The 22,993-nt window shown below is 40.4% G+C and overlaps 1 protein-coding gene across 1 annotated transcript in view; it reads right to left on the bottom strand.

The window, feature by feature from the left end:
• Positions 1 to 4,714: 4,714 nt before the first annotated feature.
• The window catches only part of traf4a (tnf receptor-associated factor 4a), a 47,932-nt gene continuing 29,653 nt past the window's right edge, over positions 4,715 to 22,993 (bottom strand). Inside the window, exons 2-7 of the mRNA XM_028465416.1 lie at positions 15,453 to 15,504; positions 13,043 to 13,147; positions 12,793 to 12,954; positions 11,402 to 11,563; positions 10,049 to 10,204; positions 4,715 to 7,897 (exon numbers count right to left, since the gene is read on the bottom strand). Of these exons, the coding sequence (XP_028321217.1) occupies positions 7,265 to 7,897; positions 10,049 to 10,204; positions 11,402 to 11,563; positions 12,793 to 12,954; positions 13,043 to 13,147; positions 15,453 to 15,504 (1,270 nt within the window). The 3' untranslated portion in view covers positions 4,715 to 7,264. The remainder of the gene's footprint in view (positions 7,898 to 10,048; positions 10,205 to 11,401; positions 11,564 to 12,792; positions 12,955 to 13,042; positions 13,148 to 15,452; positions 15,505 to 22,993) is intronic.

The following is a 22,993-nucleotide window of genomic DNA, read 5'->3' as shown; positions in this document are numbered from 1 at the left end:
TTTTCGTAAATGGGACTCTGATTTTAACGTTAACCGGAAGTTTATTCAGTAGCACGATGTCTACTCTGAAAGTCTCCGAAAATTTAAGAAATGTCGGCATGAAGTGTGTTTCCACGAGTCTTATGGATAAAGTGACCAGATGTTGATATTCTATTTGGTCACTTTTTCGCCTAAAATGTTTTCAGAACTTTCAAAGACGGCAAATCAGTGGCGATGTTTAGCCTCAGTGTGCTTCAGGTTTTTGTGGTAGGTTCGATATGCATCTTGGAAAACTTGGAAGGATACCTCAGTGGGAATGGTCATCATCCTAATCCTCCTAACCATACTTATAGTATATAGTAGACAGTATATACTCAGTGGGTGGTTTGTAGTGCATAGTGTGCCATTTCAAACACAGCCTATGTCATAGAGTCTATGACACAGACTCTCTGACTGTTTTCCTCTGTTAAAAAACTTTTGATTTCTGACCACTGCAGGCTGGAAACGCTTCACAGGAGTTATTTGTGAAACGCTCTGACCCACTTTTTACCAATCAGTATTTGTTCACGTGCTGCCTCCCACTAGGAGATAATCACCGTTATCTACGTACTTCACCTGTCTGTGGTGATAATGTTGCGTCTGATCTGTACAAACCTTTTTCTGATGATTAGACTCACTAATGCAGGGGTGTCAATTTTAGTTCAGGGGCCAAATACTGTTTGATCTCAAGTGGGCCACAGATTTTATGTGGGAAAACAAGTCATAAAAGAATATATAAAAATACAAAATATGTAAGACACCGACCATATCCAAACAATAGGTGATAGATATCAGTCCCAGCAGGATCTTCACTTTAAATTTCCTAGATTTTGTGACCAATTTCTATTTAATTAGGAGATAAAATCTCATATTTTTTGGAAAATGTAAGGCTTTTGTTAAAATTTTGAGTTTTTTTCAACAGTTTAACATTAAAAATGGCTGCAATCGTGTGCTATAAGCACAATGAGCCCATTAGTTTTATTCACACAATGATTAATGTTTCTCTGTCATTTTTACCTTCTCCTGCGGGCCAAATTGGGTGCTCCAAAGGGCCAGATTTGGGCCCCGGGCCTTGAGTTTGACACATGTGGACTAATGAGTTCAATACAAAGTCTTATTTCCCTGTTTTTAGGACATAACAGTGATCACTCGCTCCAGTTCAGAGTAGATTCCAGGATGAAGCTCAACAACATCATGGCATCGCTTCAAAAACCTTTACGAACTCATCTTCTTCCTCATCTGCTGTCAAGCTGCAGTTGACCATAGGTCAGATGAGCACCCTGAGTAGGAATGACATCTATGTGCATGACTGTTGCTACAAATCATTGACCACAGTTAGCTGAGCGATGCTAATAAGACAGCAGAGCCAGAGGCCTGCGCTGCTCACAGATCTACACGAGACTCTGCTGCTTTTTATGGGAAACACGAAGCATGCTAACATGTAATTAGCTGTTACTATTTTGATGTTCCGTCGCTCTGAAGCAGCACATGGCTGCCGGTTGCCTACAAGTGCCAGGAAAGTGTGAGGCATCCAAGTTTTCGGATCCTGCTTTCGCTGGACTTTGTATCCTATCCCAGGATCCTGGCATCTTTCCCCTTTACAAACAGATATTCTCATTTAAAGTAAACACACACAAAGGAGGATATTAAAAGTATCCCCAAAAGCGATAGAGAAAAGAAGCCCTACTTTACATTAGAATGTAGAACAGATGCTGCTTTGTTGTTTTAAAAGGATTTGTAGGATCAACTTGAGATTAGGAGTTTCACAAAGGGATCTGCCATTCATTCTTGAACTAGTGGACAACAGTATGGTCCTCCTGAGAAACCTCTCTGTGACTTTTCATTCTTCCCAAATCCTGTCCCACTGAACATCCGCCAAACTGCAAGCTAAGCTAACCCATACCTACTCCTGGCAGTGCCTCAAAGATGGCCTGTGTCTCACCCGCTTCCTCTGCTCCGTCTTTCCTGCAAAATCCTGCAGGCAAGGAAACGGCAGCACGACCTCTGACCCAGAGGAACTCATATCTAGTGGAGACAGAATGGCACACCTTTAACTCTGAGGAAAATAAAGTGAAAGGCTAAAACGAATAAAAACATAAGAAAAAGGTGCAGAATGTTCGATTGATTAATTTGAGCGTGGCACAGGGGTGGACAGGCCATCTGGTATACCGGGCATCGTCTCGGTGGGCCGGTGCGGTCTGCTACGTTTTTTGTTTTGTTTGTTTTTTTGACGAATGAGTAGAGGCAAACATAGTAACAGGTGGCCAAAAATGGTCCAAAAGTGGCAAAAACATGGCAAGAAAAGAGTGTCAAGTGACTAAAATGGCATTTAGGAGTGGCAAAAAATGGGCAGATAAAGAAAAACCAGGTGGTATGTAATGGGAAAACGTAGCTTAAATGGGCAAAATATGGCAAACAATAGTAAAAAAGGGTAAACTGTGGAAATAAAAGAAGCAAAATGTAGGGTAAAAAATGAAACAAGTGGTATTTATTGGGCAAAAGTTAGTTTATTTGGATAAAAGTGGTCAAAAAACAAAAAAGAAAAGACAAAATTTGGATAAAAGTGTCAAAAAGAACTTGCAAAATTTGACCAAAGAAATAGCAAAAGGGGGATATTTTTTGGCAAAGTGTAGCTAAATCGAACAAAGAAAGTGTAAATAGGTAAAATGGGGTTTAAAGGTTTTCCCCTTTTAATGATTTCTAAGGGAATAATAATTAAAATTAAGACATAAAGCGCCACATATTGAGCTTCAATGACTGTATAACAGCTCCTACATGGTGTCCACTGATAATGTAGTGGCCTGGTCGGGACAGAAAATGCCAGGGCTGAATTTTTATCCCAGTCCACACCTGGTGCAGCATGTTTGTTCCAGATTTGAAGGTTGGTTTTTATCAGAAAAAAAAAGGTGCCCAATGGCTAATGCAGATAAAAAGTGGAGATGGACACAGGCAGAGCCTTTTGACCATTTGTGCATTCATAAGAAGTTAAATAAATGTGTGATGGCCACAACCACACACACTAACCCACATCACAATCACCTGCTCAGTTATTCTTATTTTCAGTACACACTTTGTTATTATAATGTTTCTTTGTATCTAGACATCACAATGTATCTATAAGTGCATACATTTAGTTTAAAATGTTTTGTCAATTCAGGTATTTTTAAAGCTGATTTTCCTTGTCTTTGTGTTACCTGGGGAGTGACTTCCTGGTCTGGCAAAAGATGGTGGAGAGGGCGGAGCTGACTTTTTTTTGCTGAGGCCCACACCCATTGGACCAGACCAAGCTCATTGACCTCATGAGGGGAAATGGGAGTTCTTTATGTTAGATTTTAGTTAGTGTCTATTATGTTCTCCCCTGTGTGTGTTTAAATGATCACCCACCATATACAGTAAGTCTAGTTTGTTAGTCGTGTGAACACCGTGGTTTGTTGCTCCGTGTAATAAAGTTATGTTTGCTTGACCTCTTTTAAGTCCTATAACTTTATTTTTGTCAGTGGTTTTGTTCAAGTTTCTTTTTGGGGAAAATAAAACGCAATTTTTTTTTTTTTAACTTCAAACCTGTTTTTTTCCCTTGGCTGCTTCATTCATGACAGAATGAATACATCTGATTTTGTAGGAACATCTAGTTTGAGTTGTTGGTTAAACCTTGTACCAATCCCATGTCTGATATCTGACTAACAAACCTTTTAGGATCTACTCCGACCATAAATCCATATTGCAAGTGACACATTAACAGTAGATGGCTTCTACAGGGTTAATGCTTAATGTGTCAGAGAGTTTATAGGTTGTATTATGAAGATTTACCTGAGTCTCCTGCACATTTATGAACTCCTCTTGATGTACTACCTCTTCAAAGAAAGTGTTGCAAAATTAGTGACTTTGTTACTATATTTAACAGGTTTTTAGACAAAAAAAAAAAAATCTAGCAACTTTTTCAGGTGTTATTGAAGACTTTTGAAAATGGAAACATGTATAATTACTCAATTCATTGAGCCGTGCAGGCCATTATAGGCCCCTCCCCATCCCTAAGCACTCACAGGCATCACAGTCCTCACTTAAAGTGCCAGCTTTTAGAATGGGCTTTGGTGAGACAGTTCACCATTCAAAACTTCTATCGCAGGAATAGGCAACTCCATCACAGCGGGGGCCACAAAAATGTGATTGTATTTGATCGAAGGGCCACATGATCAACACTTATGTCAACATTTAGAATAATGACCAATCAGAGCATAAATATTTTTTGTGTTCCTTTGTATTTTTCTGTCATTTTCTACATTTTTGTTCTCGATTTGTGTGTTTTGTGTATTTTTTGGTCATTTTGTTTAAGTGGTTGTTGTGTCGGTCTTTGTCATTTTATTTTTTACGAGTAATTTTGTGTAATTTTGGAATTTTTGTGCATTTTGCTGCCGATTTGTGTAATTTGGGAGTTATTTTTTGTATTATGTTGGGCTTCATATTCCTTCCAACTACTTGAATTAGCTTTGGGGGCTGCAAAAGATTAGACTGAGGGCCACATGTGGCCCCCGGGCCGCCAGTTGCCCATGTCTGGTCTATCATATCGTGAACTCAGTGTATACTATGGTCCCACCCCTAATAATTGCAAATATTAGCATGAAAATAAGTCCTATCAAGAGCTGTCCCATTTGTTGTAAACTACCGACTAGGCCCATACTAAAATAAACACTAATATAAGTAATATATGGTGTTTTATTTCAGTTAAGAAATTGACAAGCACTCATTGATTGGCATAGTAAAACATTTTTGCCATCAGTGCAACCTGACAGGATGACAACGTAAAATAAATACTTTGAAGAGGAAAATAATAGACAGAAAACGTGGGTCTCAAACCACACACAGACGACAAATTATCGAACGTTCAAAGAGAAGAAAGGGTCAGAAAATTCCCAAAGTCAACCCTGACTCTCCAACAAACAAAAAAAGTTTGTATAAAACAGCAAGTTTTCTTCTTTAAAAATACAGAATCTTACAAAAAAGTTTCATCTTTTCACGTCTTTTAAATCACTGTAAAATATCAGCTGGTATTATGAGCGGAAATCAGGAGTTTTTTGTTTTTCATGTAGGACAATAAAAAAAGGACAGAATGTGCTTCTGCATTTTTTACATCAGTTTTCACATACACAATAAAGCCAGCTGATCATCAAAGTCCCTCAGCCCCCTGACGGCGCTGTGGGTAAGGTAGCTGCATAGCGCTGGAATGCTCTTTGTCATCGTATTGTGTGTCAAGCCAAATATGCATGACCATGGAAACGACAAAAGGAGCAAGACACACGTGAAGCATCTTTTCAGACAATCTCGGTGCACCGTCTGCACCCAGGCTACGTATAACAGCCACGTCACAGCCTCCAGTTCATTGTCTTGATAGGGTTATATCACCAACAACAGCATTCACATTGCTGTATGTAAAAACAAATCATCAGAAAAACAAACTTGTAAATGGTCCACGAACATACATATCAGCCATCAACAGGAGAGAGTTTTTAAGAAAACAGGTTACAGTACAAAAACGTGGTCCAGGTGGTTGCACATAACGCATGCAAGTGTTTTTGTTGCCCTGCTCACACCGAAAACCCTCATGTGAAGACTTAACTGTATAAAAAGGCCACACGGCTTCACCTTCACACCTATATAAGCTCCTACCTCATTTCAACTGAAGGTGCATCTCATGAAGATTGTGAAAAGAGGTTAACATGTATTAACATCTGTTTATCAGTTTGTAGAATGAAACAGGGAGAAAAAAGATCCCAATGAGAGAAGTTAGGCAGTAAAAAAATGTGTGACTGGGAGGAAGGAGGTCAGATGCTAATCACAAACGGCTGCACTGGCTCCCGTGTTGAATGATGCATGTAGTTATTGTAAGAATATATAAAATAGACTAACAACACTGCACTGTATGCTTGAGGTGAGAATCAACTGCTATCGTAAAAGCAGGAAGTACTGTACCTGCAATTTTAGATGAAATCACAGGTTGAACACATAGTTCCCGTGTAGCGAGCACGGCTTATTGTTCTGTATTTCAATTCTGAAACGTTAAGATTTTTTTTTTTATATTCAAGCAAAAAATAAATTAAATAAATATTTATTTTGTGTAATTAAATTGATTTTAAACCCGATTTTGTACTAATGGTTGACATTTTTGGCTTTACTCTTGTAAAAACATGGACTTTACTTTTCCATTGACATTTTGGGTTTATTTTGCCGTATTTTAATTAAACTTTTTGTTAAATTACATTTTTCCTAAAATACTGACATTAAATTTGATTTAACTGAATAGAAAACTTTTGCTTTTCTTACTAGCTTCATTTTACACACAGGTTAGCAGTTAAAATGTGCTTGGAAACCTAGTTTACATTAAATAGTTTTAAAAGAAAGAATAAGTATTAAATGTGTTGGTTGTTCTGTGAAAAACTACAGTGCTAGCTTACAATGCTAACTCACGATACAACTAGCATAGCTTTGAGAAACCAGATAAAGACTGTGTTGTTTTTATTTAATCTTTCTAAAATTAATTGACTAACGTTGTTGAAAGCTAGTGAACTATAAGATGCTAATAAATGAAAAGATGGATGACTGTTTCAATCTTCTGAGACATATAGACTGCAAATGTTTGTTTTTTAGGTTTCTTGCCTCAAAGCATCGATTTTGTTGCGTGTTTGAGCTCCGGGGCTGTCCGTGTGTTTGCTAAGGTTGAGGTTCCTGTATCAGCATGTAAACAAGCAGCGAATGCGATTGAGGTTAAGTTTGTTGAGCTCCAAACTTTCTAGATAGGCCCCCCGTGGATAAAAGAGACATTTCCAAATAACTTCTCCATTGGTTCTACTGCTTCAGGAAGCCCTTCTTCCTTACTTAGAAATATCTTACATATTCTTTAATGTCTGCACTGCGGAAACACCAATAAAAGTATAACTTAAGATAAACTCTCTAGGCACTGTTTGATATCCAAGGCTTTTTTGTCAAAAGGTCAACAAAATGATAGAGAACAACGATAGAAAGAAACGACAGAGTGACGGTGCTGCAGATCAAACACCTTCTCTTTTTTTGATACATCAGGTCCTTCGGTTCATGTCACTCAAACAAACAGTGTCACTTCAAGCTCAGTGGTGGAGAGGCTGTAAGGGCACAGAGTATGTAAAGTGTAGGTATGTAGAAGCTTTCCAGGGTAAGTGTCACTACCAGTCATTTTATCCTTTATCTTCCTTAAGAAAACCAAAACAAAAAACAAGTCTCAGCCCATAATTTTCTGAGGAATCTCTATAGAAGCCTTGATGAAGATGCAGTTGTCCCGGATGTAGTTTCTCTTTTTGATCTCCTCGTGGGAAATAAACTTTGGGTAGCCAAAGCCCAGGGTGCTCTCGTCCAATGAGTTGCGGGTGCTGGAGGGCTTCTGGAAGTTCTTCCAGTTGGGGTCGGGGTTAAAGGTTTCAGTGATGTGCTGCGGTTTGGAGAGCGATGGGTCGCTCTGGTCCATGATGGAGAAGGTCACCTTGTAGGAGAAGGGCCACTCCAGCAGGTTGTCGTACTCTCCGGGCAGCACGCGAATGTAGACGGACAGGTGGGAGCCTTCGCCGCTGCCGTTGCCGTTTAGGAACGCCGACACCTGCAGCTTGTAGCCATAGCGGTGAGTGTAGAACGCTGGGCTGAAGAACTCGTGGTTGCTCCTTAGCTTGGCCTCTTGGAGTTTGCGGGTATAATCGCTGAGCTTCCAGATGAGAACGCCGTCGTGGCCGACAGACAGTTCCTCCATTTCCCGCCGCAGCTCCAGGATCTCCTGCCTCTGGCGACCCACCAGGTTGCACATCATTGTCAGGTGGGACTTAGTGGTGTCTTCAAGGTGACGACTGATGGCCAGTTTGGGGCACTGCAGAGAGGCAGCAGAGATAAAACTTTAACAATGACTTAAACACACAGTGCATGAGTTACAGTAAGAGCAACGCATCCAATGTTTAAAGAGTAACTACATGCCCAGCTTTCTTCTGACCTGCCACTAGGAGAGATATTCAAAAAATCCCTCGATTATGTCCTGGAGCTGTTAAGACACGCCCAGTCTGTACTCTAAAATACCCAATGAACAATCTATGCTATGCTAACTTGCTATTCATTACTCAAAATAGCTCTCTATTCACTCTTCTAACAATCCAACCTACTCACCACAGATTGTAAAACCCACAAGGGCTAGTTTTTATAAAAGGGGCGGGGCTGACAGTGCTTTTTTGTGACGCAAGATGGTCCCAAAACGTCACATGATCTTGTTTTCAGGCAATAGTGAAAATCAATTGTAATAGCCGGGTTTCAACCCCATAGAGGGCAGCCAGTGATTTTGACATTTTAAAACAAAATGCACCAAACTGAAATACTTTGACTAAAATGTTGAGAGTTGGACCAGGATAAATCAACAGTACAGTATTTGATGCCCAAATACATTTGTATTCAGGTTTTGGGGTTTAGTTCTTTAAATCTGACAAACGATTGATAAATATGGGTAGTCTTCATTGCCTTCATTTGCAATTAAATACGACTAAGTCTGAATTACCAAACGTATTCTGTAATTTCTTTAAATATTATTCCAATTTTCACAATTATTCAACAAGGCATTGCAGGGATTTTCATCTGCCATATTACAGAACTTTAATTAACCAACTGACTTTGAAATATAGAGGCCCATCACTTTGGAACAATTTAGCTAAGACTCTGAAATCTACATCTACTTTGAACTATTTTAAAAAACATTTGCAGACGTTGGTCATTTTCGGAAGAGTTTGATTTTTCTATTGATCTGTTGCTTTGTGTCAGTAAATTGCTTACTTGTAGTTGGAATTGGTGAGGTGGCTTTATAAGACCCTGTGGTCTTCTTAATCTCTACCAGCACAGTTATGTTATAAAATATTTTAAATATTCATCAAACATTTATACGTATGTGCAAACAAATAAATTAGTCATGTAAGATGTAAGCTAAGATACATCTCAGAGAGAAATTTCTTCCTACTTGCACTGGTTTAAGAGTTCTTGTATGACTGGGCAGAAGTTTGAAGTGGGTAGTGTGAATCCCAAATAACTGCCATGATCTGATGCACAAGTCACTTTAACACTTATCAAGGGAGAGAATCTGGAAATCTACGCTCTCTTAATCTGTTTCTATGCAGAAACGCAGGCATCTTCACACAGGAAGAGACTAAAACTGCTGACTGACAAATACAAGGAAGAAACTTTTGTAATTCTGCTTGATGAAACTAAATGTATGGCACCCCAGATTTTTAGTCCAGCACAGGCCTAGGCACGTTTGTATCCTAAAACTGGGATTATTTGGCTAGTTTGTGATATGGTAAATTACAGAACTCTCTCTCCTGGTCAGTTCTGGTCAAACTGCCTTAAAAAGAGCAGCAACAGCAACTCTGAAGCATCATGCGTATGTCGTATATGAACATAATGACGTATGTGTTGGATGGAACCATGCTGGGCTGAGGGAAGTGTGAGTGTGCACTCAGTGCGCCCTTTAGACCATTATTGTGATTCACCATTTTGCTGTGGTTTTGTTAACTATCATCGCTTCTGTCAAATCCTAACATTCTTAAGTCCTTCCATTTTGGCTTGCCTGTGGACATGCAACTGTTTGCTGAAAATTACTATCATTTCCAGGCAAAGAATGATGCCATCCACTCTGGACCACTTTCCTTTTATCAATCTCAGCTGTAATCATGGTACACAATGTTCAGGTGGCACTCCTGACATGTATCTGTCGATAACGGGCCATCCAAGAACTTTGACACCAAGAAAGAATAAAATGCCCAGACAGAAACCAAACTTTGTTTGAACTTAACAAAACAAAGTTCTCTGTTCTTACAAATCATGTAAAGGAGTTTGTACTCCATTACTTAGCTCTCAGGATCCAGACTATGTTTAACCAAAAGAGAATTTCTGCTTTGGGCTTTTTTTTTTTTTTAAAGAAAAACACAGAACAATAAATAAACTTTGCATTAGCAGTGAAGTGTTTATTGAATGCTTGTCTTCTTACTCTGTGCTTGCACCCAGCGTCTTTAAAGGGGCAGAGGACAAGAGCACTGCCACAGTTGTCCTTCACGTGGTTAGCCAGGTCCTCACGGGCGATGTTGGGTGTGCCACACTGGTTCGGGCACTGTACTGGGAAGCGGGGACAATGAAACTGGTGGTTCTGTAAAGACAGCAAAGAACAAAAACAGAAAGAGTAAATATTGGTTTTATTGAATAAAAAAATGTCCTTAAAATTTATACAAATTTAATTTCCACAAAAAAGAATCTCATCCTGGAGTTGTTTTAAAGGCTCTGGATTGTTAATTAAAATAATTTTCTTTTTTGGTAACATTGCAGTATGTTGAAAACCATAAGGTTTTAGAGCACTGAACATACCAATAAAAGCATTAAGATACTGATAGAAGTGCAGACATTGTGGCAATAAAAATACAAGTCAATGAATAAATTGGACCCCGATTTGGCAACATTTCTCATGGACAGGTAGTGAACATGTTTTAATCAAACTACCATAAGTGTATTAGTGAAAACAATACTACACGCGTTGTTATGTTCTGTGACACGCGTGTACAAAGGTAGAGGCGTGGCTTCAGGTAGATTGGCAGAGGCAGGGGGAGGAAGTGGAGCTGTTTAGGGAGGGACATTGAGACATTCACGTTTGAATTGTATCTCTCTCTTTTCATCTTCCAGATATCAGCTTAAAGCTAAATAACAAAGGTGCTAATGTAACTTGGCTGATTTTGACACTTTTAAGTCATGCAATAATGACCAATATCATGCAACGTGTTGCTAAAGCTTGTACTCATCATCAGAATCAGAATCAGTTTTATTGCCAAGTAGATTTTTTAGACAATACAAGGAATTTTACCTGGTGGATGGTCCGAAAAAAAAAAACCCAAAACTAAAACAAACCAGAAATGGTATAATAAAAATGTTTAAAAAGTATAAAGGATGAATATAAATATGAACATATATACAAGTATTGTACACCCCTGACAGTTCACCTGTTGCTTTCACAGTCCGAGGTACAGAGGTGGATTTCTAATTATTGCAGCCTGGTAGCTGTTGGTGTAATTTTCTGATTTCTAAGCATTTTACGCTGATTTACACTGACTGCAGTCCACCAGCTGTTGTATTCATGGCAGTCATCAGTTGATTACGTCTTGGCCTGAAATGTGGGGGTAGGGCACGTGACGCTGACTGCTCAGCCTTAGGCCAGATGTGCACAGCAGCAGCAGCAGGTGGCCTCAAATGAAAAGACCTCAACAGCAGCTCACACACATACATCCAGCTGAAGCAGGACAATGACACCATGAAAAACAAACACCTCAGATGCAGGATGTCGCTTTGTCAGACTGACCTGGATGGTGTCGAAGACAAACTCCTTGCCGCAGTACTTGCAGGGCTGGGTGCGTTTGGGACACTCGGCCATGCTGTGCTGGGACAGCAGGCGACGCATCATCCTCGCTCCACATTTGTTCTCACAGTAAACACTCTCCTGAGGACACACGCCCTGATGGTTCTGCACAGAAACACAACACAACACCTACTATTCAGGGAATGGCATCAAAGTCTAACAATGAAAAAACTAGCTAACAAAATGGTTGGACAATAGTGTTGGGTTACCAAAGATGAGAAAACACTACATTCGTTTTACATGCAGAAGCTGGATCTAAATCAGTTCTCTGGACTTGTTCACTTTGGTTAAGTGTGTGAATAAAAACTGCTTGGCCGTGATGATCAGCTGAGCTTTTGGTAAGGTATTAAAGCAACATCATCTTCTTCTGAAACTCTATTATGTTTTGAAAAACTTCTTAACTAAATGTATATTTTTCTGGGAACGCTCCTAGTGCTGATTTAGCTTCACAAAGTTCACAACTAATTTCTAAAAAGCAGCAAAAAAGACAAAAAAAAAAATAAAAGAAACGCACAACAACATTAATTATCAGTGTTTGTAGCAGAGGTTTTTACTTTGTTGAATATGTTGATTCACATAAAGCATTTTCTGCTGCCTCAACTAACACAACTACATGGTCAAACACTATTGGTTTCAAATAAATGCAGTCTTTTTAAGGCTCTGACCTGATTCAATCCTAAAAATCTGTCCCACGTTGGAAAAGTCTGAAGAAAACCAAGTTAGTTTAATGTACAAGTGATCCCTAGCCTATATCCTTATAACAGATGACTTCCTGTATCTGTGTTTAGTTAACGTTTGCATTTAAACTATAGAACAAAATTGTGTACCCGTCACCACACTTTGCACAAAAGAAAAGACAAAAAAAAAAAAACAGTCAATGAGCAGAGAACTGTCCAATCTGGCAACACAAATCTTCACTCACGCCTGACTGAGGCTAAAGACGACACAAGTCACAACTCATTATAAGGAAAGTGTCTTTCATAAATCCAGCCAGATAAATTGTTGATGTGTTTTAATGTATCTGTGACTGAGTGAGTGGAAAGAGCAGAGCGATGTGAGCTAGCAGCTAGCAGCTATAAGCATTCACAGAGAAAATGTTTTGGTCAAAGGTCTTTTCCTTCTGCCAGCACACATGTTATTTCAAAACACACTCTGAGGGCGCTGACACGCACGTCTTAGTTTTCCTGCTGCTTCCCTCAAAGACTCCTTTCATACAGTGGAAATTATTAGAGCAGGGTGGGTTGTTTATGTCAGGCTCCCCTGCCAGGTCGTAGAAGGAAAACAAAATGAACATAGAAAAAGAAAGGGGTAGGGGGTGGGGGGGCAGTTTTTACCTCATAGGCTTCACCGGTGAACTCGTTGCCGCAAAACTCACACTTGACTTTGCGCTTGGGGCAGTCGTGTTGCAAGTGGTCGGGCAAGTCGCGGCGTGTCAGTTTGACTGAGCAGCGGTTGGGGCAAGGTATCACGTTGAAGGCGCAGGTGGAAAAGTGGCCCTGAGGGAGAAAAGATGATGACGTCTCATCATCTAAACCCAACCACAGAACAAGTGCAGGAGGATAGGTATAGAGCAGATCTTCTCACCTGCAGCTGCTTCATCTGGCCGGTCCAGCGGCAGCCCTCCTCACTGTGGATGCAGCGGATGGGAAGAGCCAGGATCTGCTGCTCCAACTCCGGGTCTGGATAGATCTGAATAAGAGGAAGAGCAGGATGGTCATTTATATTTATATCTGTCAATTAACAGGGACAGCAACTGTGTTTTCAATTTGTGCTATTTGGGGTCTATTCTCCCATCTGGACTTAAGCGCTTTTTTGCGTGCCTGCAGTTACGCGCTTATCTCCTACGCGTATTCTCCGGTCCAGGATCCTGACACGCCAGAGTCGTAAGAGTATGAGTACCGGTTTAATCAGCATCACTTAGTTGTTGTGGTGACTTTGTACTTTATGATATAATAAAACACCCCTAAGAGAACAATCCCTACAGCAGAAACTCTGGCCAAAATGTGGAGGTTAAATCTGTGATACTGCGACTCTGGCCAGCAGCAGCAGCAGTGATCAGGAGTTGGTTCATGGTTTATGCAGCCTTGGTAAGAAAGAGACAGACGACAGAGGAAAAAGATGTGCTTTTCCTCCGTCGCTATGAGTGATGAGTCAGTTTTCTGGCCAAACACCCCAAATTCTGCCCTACACTGTGCTGTCCCGAGGATTTAATGCTCCACCTTCCCATGCTGTCACATGAGCTGAGCGCACGGGATCAATAAAGTAAAGCAACTTCCTCAAAAAGTCCCAACTGCCCTCTAAACAACTAACCCCTCACCAACAGCCAAACTGCTCTTCCACATAGCAGTTTGGTTAAACATTAATCTGTGGGACAAGCTGTGGTTTGTTTCTTTCTGTTGAAAAACCTGAGTAAACAGGGGGGCCGTTGGTTCTGGTCATTTTGTTTAATGACCTCTTGCTGCTGATATGCATGAGCAACCGTCCACTGATAGACAAGCAGCCAATGGTATGTATAGCCATAATCACATTTTCTCAGTAATTATTCCAGTCTTGGAGTCTGCAGGGAGACGCCACTGATGACCTCTTAATAACTTAGTCTGGGCCAGACCAGGGGGGTTAAGCTCCTCTGAGATCCAACCACATGGTTTATTCTGTCTGCTGCAGCAATTGTTGGCTTTAAGTTCACACCCCTTCAACTACAGTACAGCAGGAGGAGCAGTGCTGCAATCCTTTAATAACTGCCACTCTCGAGGCACTTTTGTGTTTGTGCATGATTTCCGAGGGCAGTGTGCGAGCGGCGTCACAGCAGGCTGGACAGGAGACCACCAGCGTACAGTCATTTGCAGGTGACTGGGTGCCTATGTGAGCATTGGTAAATAACAATAGTGACAGGTGTGCCATGAGCACATCCTTCCCAGAGGGGGACGTCTCTGTGATTATCTACAGCTTTGTCAGTTAACGGCTCAGCATGTAGACTGTAGCAACACAAAGGCTTAAAATGATCTTTTTTGCCGTACCTGTCCGTCCCCCTCTCACTAAGAGAGTTTCACATCTGCATGTTTTTGTCTGGATTTGTGCAGAGATTGAACGCAGTCCATAATGAGTAATCCAGAAGTGCCACAGCTTGGATTCTTCTATGGTTTCATCGGCCAACTCTTGCTGTAAGGGAGACTTAAATGCTCCAAATTGATGCCAAAAGCAGCCCAGAGGGGGTGATGATCCTTTCCTGCTCTTTTATCCTTGTGCTGCAGTTTCTCCTTTTGCAACATTGATATCACGTGTGTGTGTGTGTGTGTGTGTGTGTGAGAGAGAGGCTCAATACAGTCAGCCACTATCTCTTCCTCCAAGACCACAATCTGATTAACTGCACATAGACTTCATAGTAGCTGAAATTAATTTTGTTCTTCTGGCACATTACCATTTAAAGTCTGCACATTATTTGGCTTTTATTGCAAAGATTAGTCACTTTTTTTAAAAAATTTGAATTTTCCTTTCATTGATCCAATTTTTGCCCTTTCATTAACCATTTTTTTGACACTTTTGCCCAAAAATACCACTTGTTTACTATTCTCCCTACATTTGGCCTCTTTTTGTTTCACATTTTTGCCATACCGGCCCACTTCGGGTCGACAGCCCACCTGGACGATTCATGTGAAGGTGAGGTTTTGAGTTTCAGCATTGATGCACCCAGAGTTTAATATTTGTTCCTTTTTTTCCTGTTGTTACAGTGCATTTACATGCTTACAGCTATTGAGCTATTCTCCCAAGTTAATATGCAGTAGAAAATACCAAAATATGTACAAGCTCCATCTGACTTCGTATCGATAGCCGGTGCTTTACAAAACCCGTTGACCCGAGGAGGAAGATAATGGATGAAAGTTTTTCCTCCCGTCGATTTGGACCTAAGGCCTTAAGTTTGACACGAGAGTTAGAGTCTGAACCCAAATGCTCACTTTAGATGTAAACCCAGTTAAAAAGGTGCTGTTGGTCGTACCTTGGCGTAGTCTAAAGGCAGCTGATCCTCTGGACACTTGAACACGCCTTCACTGCAAGAAAAAGCAGACAAATATTTTGTTACTATAGGAGTCACTAAGAAATAAAACCGTACAGGTTGAGTAAAACTTCACAGACATCAACAGAACAAATAATCCAGATGGAGTCACTGAGGACTAAATGAAGGCTTATTTTCGAGTTTTACAATTACTCATAAAATACACCTAATGGTAAAGTTCACTGACTCATCGAATGGAATGACAAACAAACACAGCAGTGCCATCTCTGACCTGATGACTTTAATGACATTGACTTTATATCTTGTCCACCTCATTGCTCACATCTACACGGATTAATGAAATCTTATCTAGGTCGAATGCCTCTAAACAACATTTTATATTAGCTTCACAATCAATCTTCTTGTGTTGCAGTCTGACACGATACATATTCCAACAGTTTCTGTTTGCCTTGGAAGTAAAGACGCTCACGGCTCTGCCTTCAGGAAACAAACATGCATTTTCTCATTTGTAAATGATCTGTCTGCACTTATTTTTCCGAGGCAGTTAAACAATAAACGAAAACTTATACTTTAATTTTTTTTTCCTAAAGACCCCCTTTGCAGGTTTTGTGGCGCCTCAGTAGAGTGTTCGTCAGTCTGGTTTTCGGGGTCCAAACCGATGCCAAAGCTCATTAAGGGCAGACTTCTCTCAGTGCCCAAACCCTGCTGTTCTCATCAAATATTCATAATTGTAAATAATGGAGGCAGCAGCAGCTGAGAGGGTAAGAAGGGAGGCTATGGTGACACAGCTTAGAGTTACAACCACACAGACAAAACCAAACACATTAAAAACCTGAAGTGTTAACTGTGCCTCACTCTGCTCTAGGCATCTCCTCATTCTGGCAGCTTTTAGTTGTTTAACTGCTACAACACACAATAATTGCATGAATCGCAGAGTACCAAGCTTTCTGCAGGGCTACATGATGACACCTGAGCAGAGAAATATCCCCTCTGGACCAAGCAAGACACTATGCTGTACACAGCTAAAGGAACTCCCAGCTGACACAAGGTGCCAAGCGATATTTCACCCAAGACCAGACAAATTTAGATTTATAACGGATGAACTCATTTCCGTAATTTCTTTCTTCCATCAGTATTACTTGATGTGGACCAATCTAGGCCTTTTGTGGCCCTTGAGCTAAAATATGTTTGGCATCCTTGCCCGAGACAGAAAGGCCGTCTACTGCTGAGCCAAAACACAGAAACTGAAAAGCTTGTGGTAGATCACCTGCAGGGCTTGAAACTCAGACCTACAAATTGTGAGGAAGTGACGGTTGCAAACACACACATGCATCCTTACAAGTGATGTAAGGCCTTGACTATGGAGAAGCCTGGGCCTCGATTGAAAGACTCCTAGTTTCTTCAACCAACATTGCCATGATGCAGCTAGTTATTGTAATTCCAAAGAGGGGTGCACACTTACTTACACACACACACACACACACACACACACACACACACACACACACACACACACACACACACACACACACACACACAGATTATCTAAATCTGAAGAGATTTATTGTCTGAACAGACCCCACACATGAAGATTAAAATAATCAGGCACAGAAAGAACTGTTTTGATCGTGTGTGTGCGCCGATAATCTCAACACAGCAAACACGACTCTGTCCAACCGCCGATCTTCCTCCAAACCAGAAATTTTGCGTGTTCAAGAAAAAAAAAAAATTTAAGGATGTGATCTGATGCTGCGTTCCAAGCAACTTCAAACTCAGGACTTTCTGATCTCTTACTCTAAAAAGTGACTTGGAACGCCACCTGAAGTTGGAGCTCCTACTCAGTAAAGTTCATCGAAAGTCAGCCCTGTTTGAGATATTTCTACATGCTGCCGTTGAACTTGGTTGAACTAGGAGATCAAACTCGGAAATGTTGAGTTGCGAGTTGCATTGAACGCTGCATTACATGTTTCTTAGTCAGCTTACTTCTCGATTGGCTACAGTCTGTTCCGTCTCAAATGAAGGGTCATGAGTCGAGAGTCGTTTGCTTTCACCACAAACACAACAAGTTTTGGTCGTAAATATCTAACAGGTTATGGGGACAAATTCCCTCTTAAAGAGTAACTAAACCCCAAACCCACTTTTTTCCTGCTGAATACATAGGTATTTGGGTATTAAGTAGTGCTGTTGACTGATCCTAGTCCCACTCTTCACATTTTAGTAAAAGTATTTTAATTTTGCCTATTTAGCTGTAAAATGTCCGTCATACTGGCTACTAAGGGTTGAATGCCGGCTATTACAACTGACTTCTGCTATTGGCTGAAAGGGATTCTTCCGGATTCCCCTGCGTCATCAATTTTACTGTTGGCCCCGCCTCTCCGGTAAAACCTGAGAGGAGGGAGAGGGTTTCCTCCAATCACAGGCCTCAGTGAGCATTGACTGACAGGCAATGAGGAAGTCCACTGTGTTCCGTGTGCAGTGATGTTTTTGACTCTGTGCTTCTTGGGCGACCGTGGCTCAGGTGGTAGTGGGTCGTCTTCTGATCGAGAGGTTGGGGGTTCGATCCCAGTACCTGACTATGTGTCGAAGTGTCCTTGGGCAAGACACTGAACCCTAAGTTGCTCCCAGTGGTCGACTAGCGCCTTGCATGGCAGTCCTGTCCCACTGGTGTGTGAATGTGAGAGTGATTGGGTGAATGAGCTGATATGTAAAGCACTTTGAGACTGCTTCAGTGTGGGGATAAAGTGCTACATAAATCAAGTCCATTTACCATTTTTCTACAAAAAGCAGATTCTGCACTAATCAGAGGGTTCATCAAGCTATGTGTATATTTACAGACATATTACTGTCTGTCTCTGCGAACAGCAGTATGGGCTGACAGAGTGGGCATATCTTAATGCTACAGCAGTAACGCCCATAAAAGGCATTTTTTAAATTTCCCTCCCAATGGCAGGTCAGCAGAAAACAGGGGTTTAGTTACTCTTTAATACACCTCAGACCACAGGATAATCTTATAAAACATAAAATAATCTGGCTTTTGCCATCCTTTGTCAGAAAGGGGGAAAATCTGATTGCCTTTATGTATGTAACTTGCTTTACTCACTGTAGTGGTAGGCTAATGTCAAAGCTCTTAGTTTAATTGGCAAGGTTGGTGTCCAGTCCTTTGTTTTGTGCACAGTAAATACTTCAGGGTGCAACACTTTCAAAACAACTTCCACTCGGTACTGGGCCTGAAGGCTCACTGTGTAAATATGCAAGAGTGCTGCCAACACTCTAAAAGCAGAAACTAATCTGGAAAGAAAATATCACTGAGATGATCTATCATGATGTGAAACCAAATGCTGAGAAAAAAGGACCTGCTAATAGGACCTGCTTTGCATAATTCAGTAGACAACTGACATTTTAATAACCGTACCTTTAGTATAATATACAATTAATACAAATTCTGCATCTCAGCAAAAACAGCAGGCTTACCAAATGGATTTTAAGAATGTTTAACTTATTCATTAGTTTAATGAATAATGTATTCATCAACCACAAAACATGTGCTGTGGTTAATTAATAATGTGTCTGACCTCAAACCTGTACATTTAAAAACCAACTGCAATATCACAGTTGTCAAAATGATACAAATGATTTGTTAAGTTGTTGCAGATTTATTTGAAACATTAAGCATCGGTTACAGCTGAGAAGCACAAAATGTGTTCGCTGTAGGAATGACCTTTTTTTTTTTTAGGGCTGGAAAATAGTTGAACAAAATATGGTGTGTGCTAGGGTTGGGGTCAATTACATTCTTAAATTATAAATACGTTTTTAATTGTCAATGTTCAATTACAATTCAATTATGATTACGGTGACCGGCTTTTTTTCAATTGCAAGTTACGTTACAATTATAATTTTTCCCCCTTACAAAAGTTTAATTACAATTTTAGTAAATTGTATTTGTATAGTGCTTTAAAACAGCCCACGTGGGACCAAAGTGATTCACTAATCAATCAATCAATCAATTTATTTATAGAGCACTTTTCATATATACAATATAACTCAAAGTGCTTTACATCATTAAAACCTTACATACAATAAAAACACAAATTAAAACACCCCATGCAAACAATCCACAGAAAATCCCACAATAAAATGCAGCTCAAAGAGCTCTCACAAAGACAACAACAAACAGAACATCCACCCCGTACAAACCCCGTCCACCATAACCAAGAGGGTGCATAAACAGATTAAATAAGACAGGGCCTAAAATTGATCCCTGAGGCACACCACATGTTATTTTATGGACCTTAGAGGAAACATATCCAAACTTACCATAAAATTTCTCTCCGTAATGATCCCATGTAGTTTGTATTTTGGCGTACTGTGTATGTTTCTCATTTATAAGCCTGTTGTGATGATTTTACGTGCTTTTGTATGTGTGTATGGTTTTGTTTTAGCATCTTTACATACAGTATACATGAGTTGAAAATTAGCAATATGAAATCTTTGTACTAAACATCAGTAACATTAACACTATTGTTACTAATGTACAATTTAATCATCCCAATTTAAATAAAATCATATCCCAACTTTAACTGACTAACACAAATTACAATTTCCCAGGCAATTACCTAAACTCAATTACAAGATTTTCAGATTTTTTGATTACAATTACATTTCTAATTACATCAGAATTTTAATTAATTATCCATTTTGCGATCACAATTATAATTGACCCAGACCCTGGTGTGTGCATACAAAAGTGTTTTGAAGCTTTAATTCGGTCACAGCATCACCTGACTGTAACTCCCAGAGGGTGCGGTGACATGTGACAGGGCGAGAGTTAACCTTGTCTATGCAGCTGACTCGGAGCAGTGCAGTGAGCTGTAGGGGCCGAGGAGGGGGGGATGGGAGAGGGTTGATGAGACGGGAGGTTAATGCATGGCGAGGCAGCAGTAATTCTCCTCCATTAGGGTCACTGTGTCAGCAGGGAGCAAGAGACCACTTAACAAGCCACACTGGGCTATAAATAAAGGTCAATCGATTAGAGGCTGGGAGAGCCCACTCAGCATCCCGTGAGCACTGTGTGAAATCATTCACAGCACTATAGTCGCCATCACAGACCAGTGCGAGGATGCCGTAAAGCGCGACTAGATCAGCAGCAACACTTTGGGCTGTGAAGACATGCTGCTGATGCAGGCCGAGGCCATCGGAGTGGACGGCCCAGTCCCTGCCTGGACCAATCATGTGACACACAGAGAGGCAGACAGGGCGAAAAGCGCCTCGTCACAGACTGTCAAGATGATTCCCTGGTTTGCTCAGAGAGAAGAAGCTCGCACAGCCTCACATTCGTGTGCTCAGCTCTAGAAGCGATAACACGGCTTGACTTCCTCGGCTTCCTGTGACTCAGGCTCACTACAGCAGATTAGCAGTAACACACAGGCCTCCATCCATCCATCGTCCCACACAATAACTCTGATCAACACAACAACACAAAGTACTTTATAATGAGACAGCACATACAGCCACATTGGGCTAGTTTGAGTTGGCGTTTTATAGCCTGAAACTTTTACAACAGAGTTGGATCGCTGTCAGAACTCTACAAAGCTTCTACGTATGTCAAAAGAATGAGAACTTTCTTCATGTTTGCTAGTCCCTGTCACTCTGTGCAGGGTTTGCATGTTCTCCTCTCTGAAATTGACCTTTTCTCCTCAATCCCTTTCAATATATGAAATAAAACAAAAAAGTAGTATTCTAATACTTGCAGCTTTCCCGGCATGCTTTGCTTTGGTGTCAAATGGGATATTTAATTATTTATTAGTAATGCAGGCTTTATTATTGCTAAATAAATTCATTTATTTTATTACAAATTGTGGCCATTACCAGCCCTCCCTAAGGAAGGGTAAGAAAAACTTTATTAAAGCGAAAATATAAAAAGAGAGGGCAGTGTTACACCTAGGTGAGGGGGAAGGGAACAGGGAAGAGGAAGTCAGGGTGGGATGACAGAAGGGGTGCAGAAGAGTTGACAATTTTATGGTGGGAGTGCAATGTGATGTTACAGTTGTGCATATTGTATTGTGTTTCAAATCCAGTATTAACAAAAAATTGATTGTAGTTGCTTCTAGATATTATTCACAAGTTTTGTTGCGCTCATTTTCTGCTGTTTTGTTACATCCCCAAGACCAACAATCGTAACACCAAGAATGAGATTCTGACCCAACCATCAAATAATTACTGTTTTAAACATTTCTACAGGGAAGCATTTCACCCTGTACAGATAAAAAAAACAGGTATAGAACTGAAAAAAAAATGAAAAACCCAAACTTTATCCAACTTGTTTTCAAGGTCAATTTAAAAATAAAAGATTCAAAAAAACAAAACAATCAATTAATTTTGTTGGTATATCAAAATCAAATACAAATTTCTACCGTAAATATTACAAACACAAATTTCACAATAACATAAAATTTCATCTACAGCAACAAGCAGGATTCTCACCGACAGGCAGAACATTAGAATGCAGGTCGGTAACTAAATCCAGAGGAGACGCTCATAAAAAGGTATCTGAGGGAGCAGTTAAACACAATCACATCATAAAATGTTATGTCCTCCTTCTCACTGTGATGCTGCGATTTCCTGCAGAGATGATGGCGTTCTGATCACCTGAACTTACCTAAGGGAAGGATTAGCTTTAAAGGAGACAATCTGCCATTGGCAGCAGGTGAAATGCAGTCACCAGTCAGACTATTAAGTGATCGTCCTGCTAATTGCCTGCACTTTGCTTTGTCCTCATCTTCAATCGCTATCATTGGAGGCACAGATTAGACAGCCACTTATTTATTCACCAGGGAAGCCATTGTTATGGCTGCTAACAGGCAGACAGTGAGCCGTACCAATGGCTCGAGGAACACCAATGGACGCGATTGTAGCTGTGTTTCCATTACAGATTTTCACAAAAAAAAAAAGCGATATTTCTAAATTTCGACAAAGTATAACTGCGCTAAGAACGTGTTTCCATTGCCATTATGGGCAGGAGCCTCGTAACTTCGTTGTAGGAAGATGGAAGCTCAGAGCCTCTTTATAACGCTCTGCTTTCCTTGGTTGTTTGCTGTCTAATAATTTTAAAATATAATGCTAAGGAATGTCTCGGCCTTCTCTTCTGTTTACACATACCGCGCCATGTTTTCTCGGAGAGAAGTGGTCATGTGACCAGGTATGTCACGTCATGTGACCATGTATGTTCTGTGGCGTGTATTTGCGAGAAAAGTGTTTCCATAGCGCTTTTGCGACACATTTCAATATCGAAACGTCTGAAATTCCTCCTCATGAAAGCGTAAAATGTTTTTAGCAATATTTGAGTGTTTTTTCAAAATTCAGTTTTTTCCATTACCCGTTTTTATTGCGCTATCTAGATTTTGCGCATTTCCAAGGGTAATGGAAACACAGCTAGTGTCATTCTGCATCGAATGAAAGCTTGTGTATGAAGACGGTAACCAGATGAAAAGTAAAGATCCAAACCAAACTGACTTGAACACAATCCC

The sequence above is a fragment of the Gouania willdenowi genome, chromosome 13, assembly GCF_900634775.1.
Source record: "Gouania willdenowi chromosome 13, fGouWil2.1, whole genome shotgun sequence".
Taxonomy (NCBI): domain Eukaryota; kingdom Metazoa; phylum Chordata; class Actinopteri; order Blenniiformes; family Gobiesocidae; genus Gouania; species Gouania willdenowi.
The sequence above is the reverse complement of the archived record's forward strand: the minus strand, read 5'-3'. Positions and strand labels throughout refer to the sequence as shown.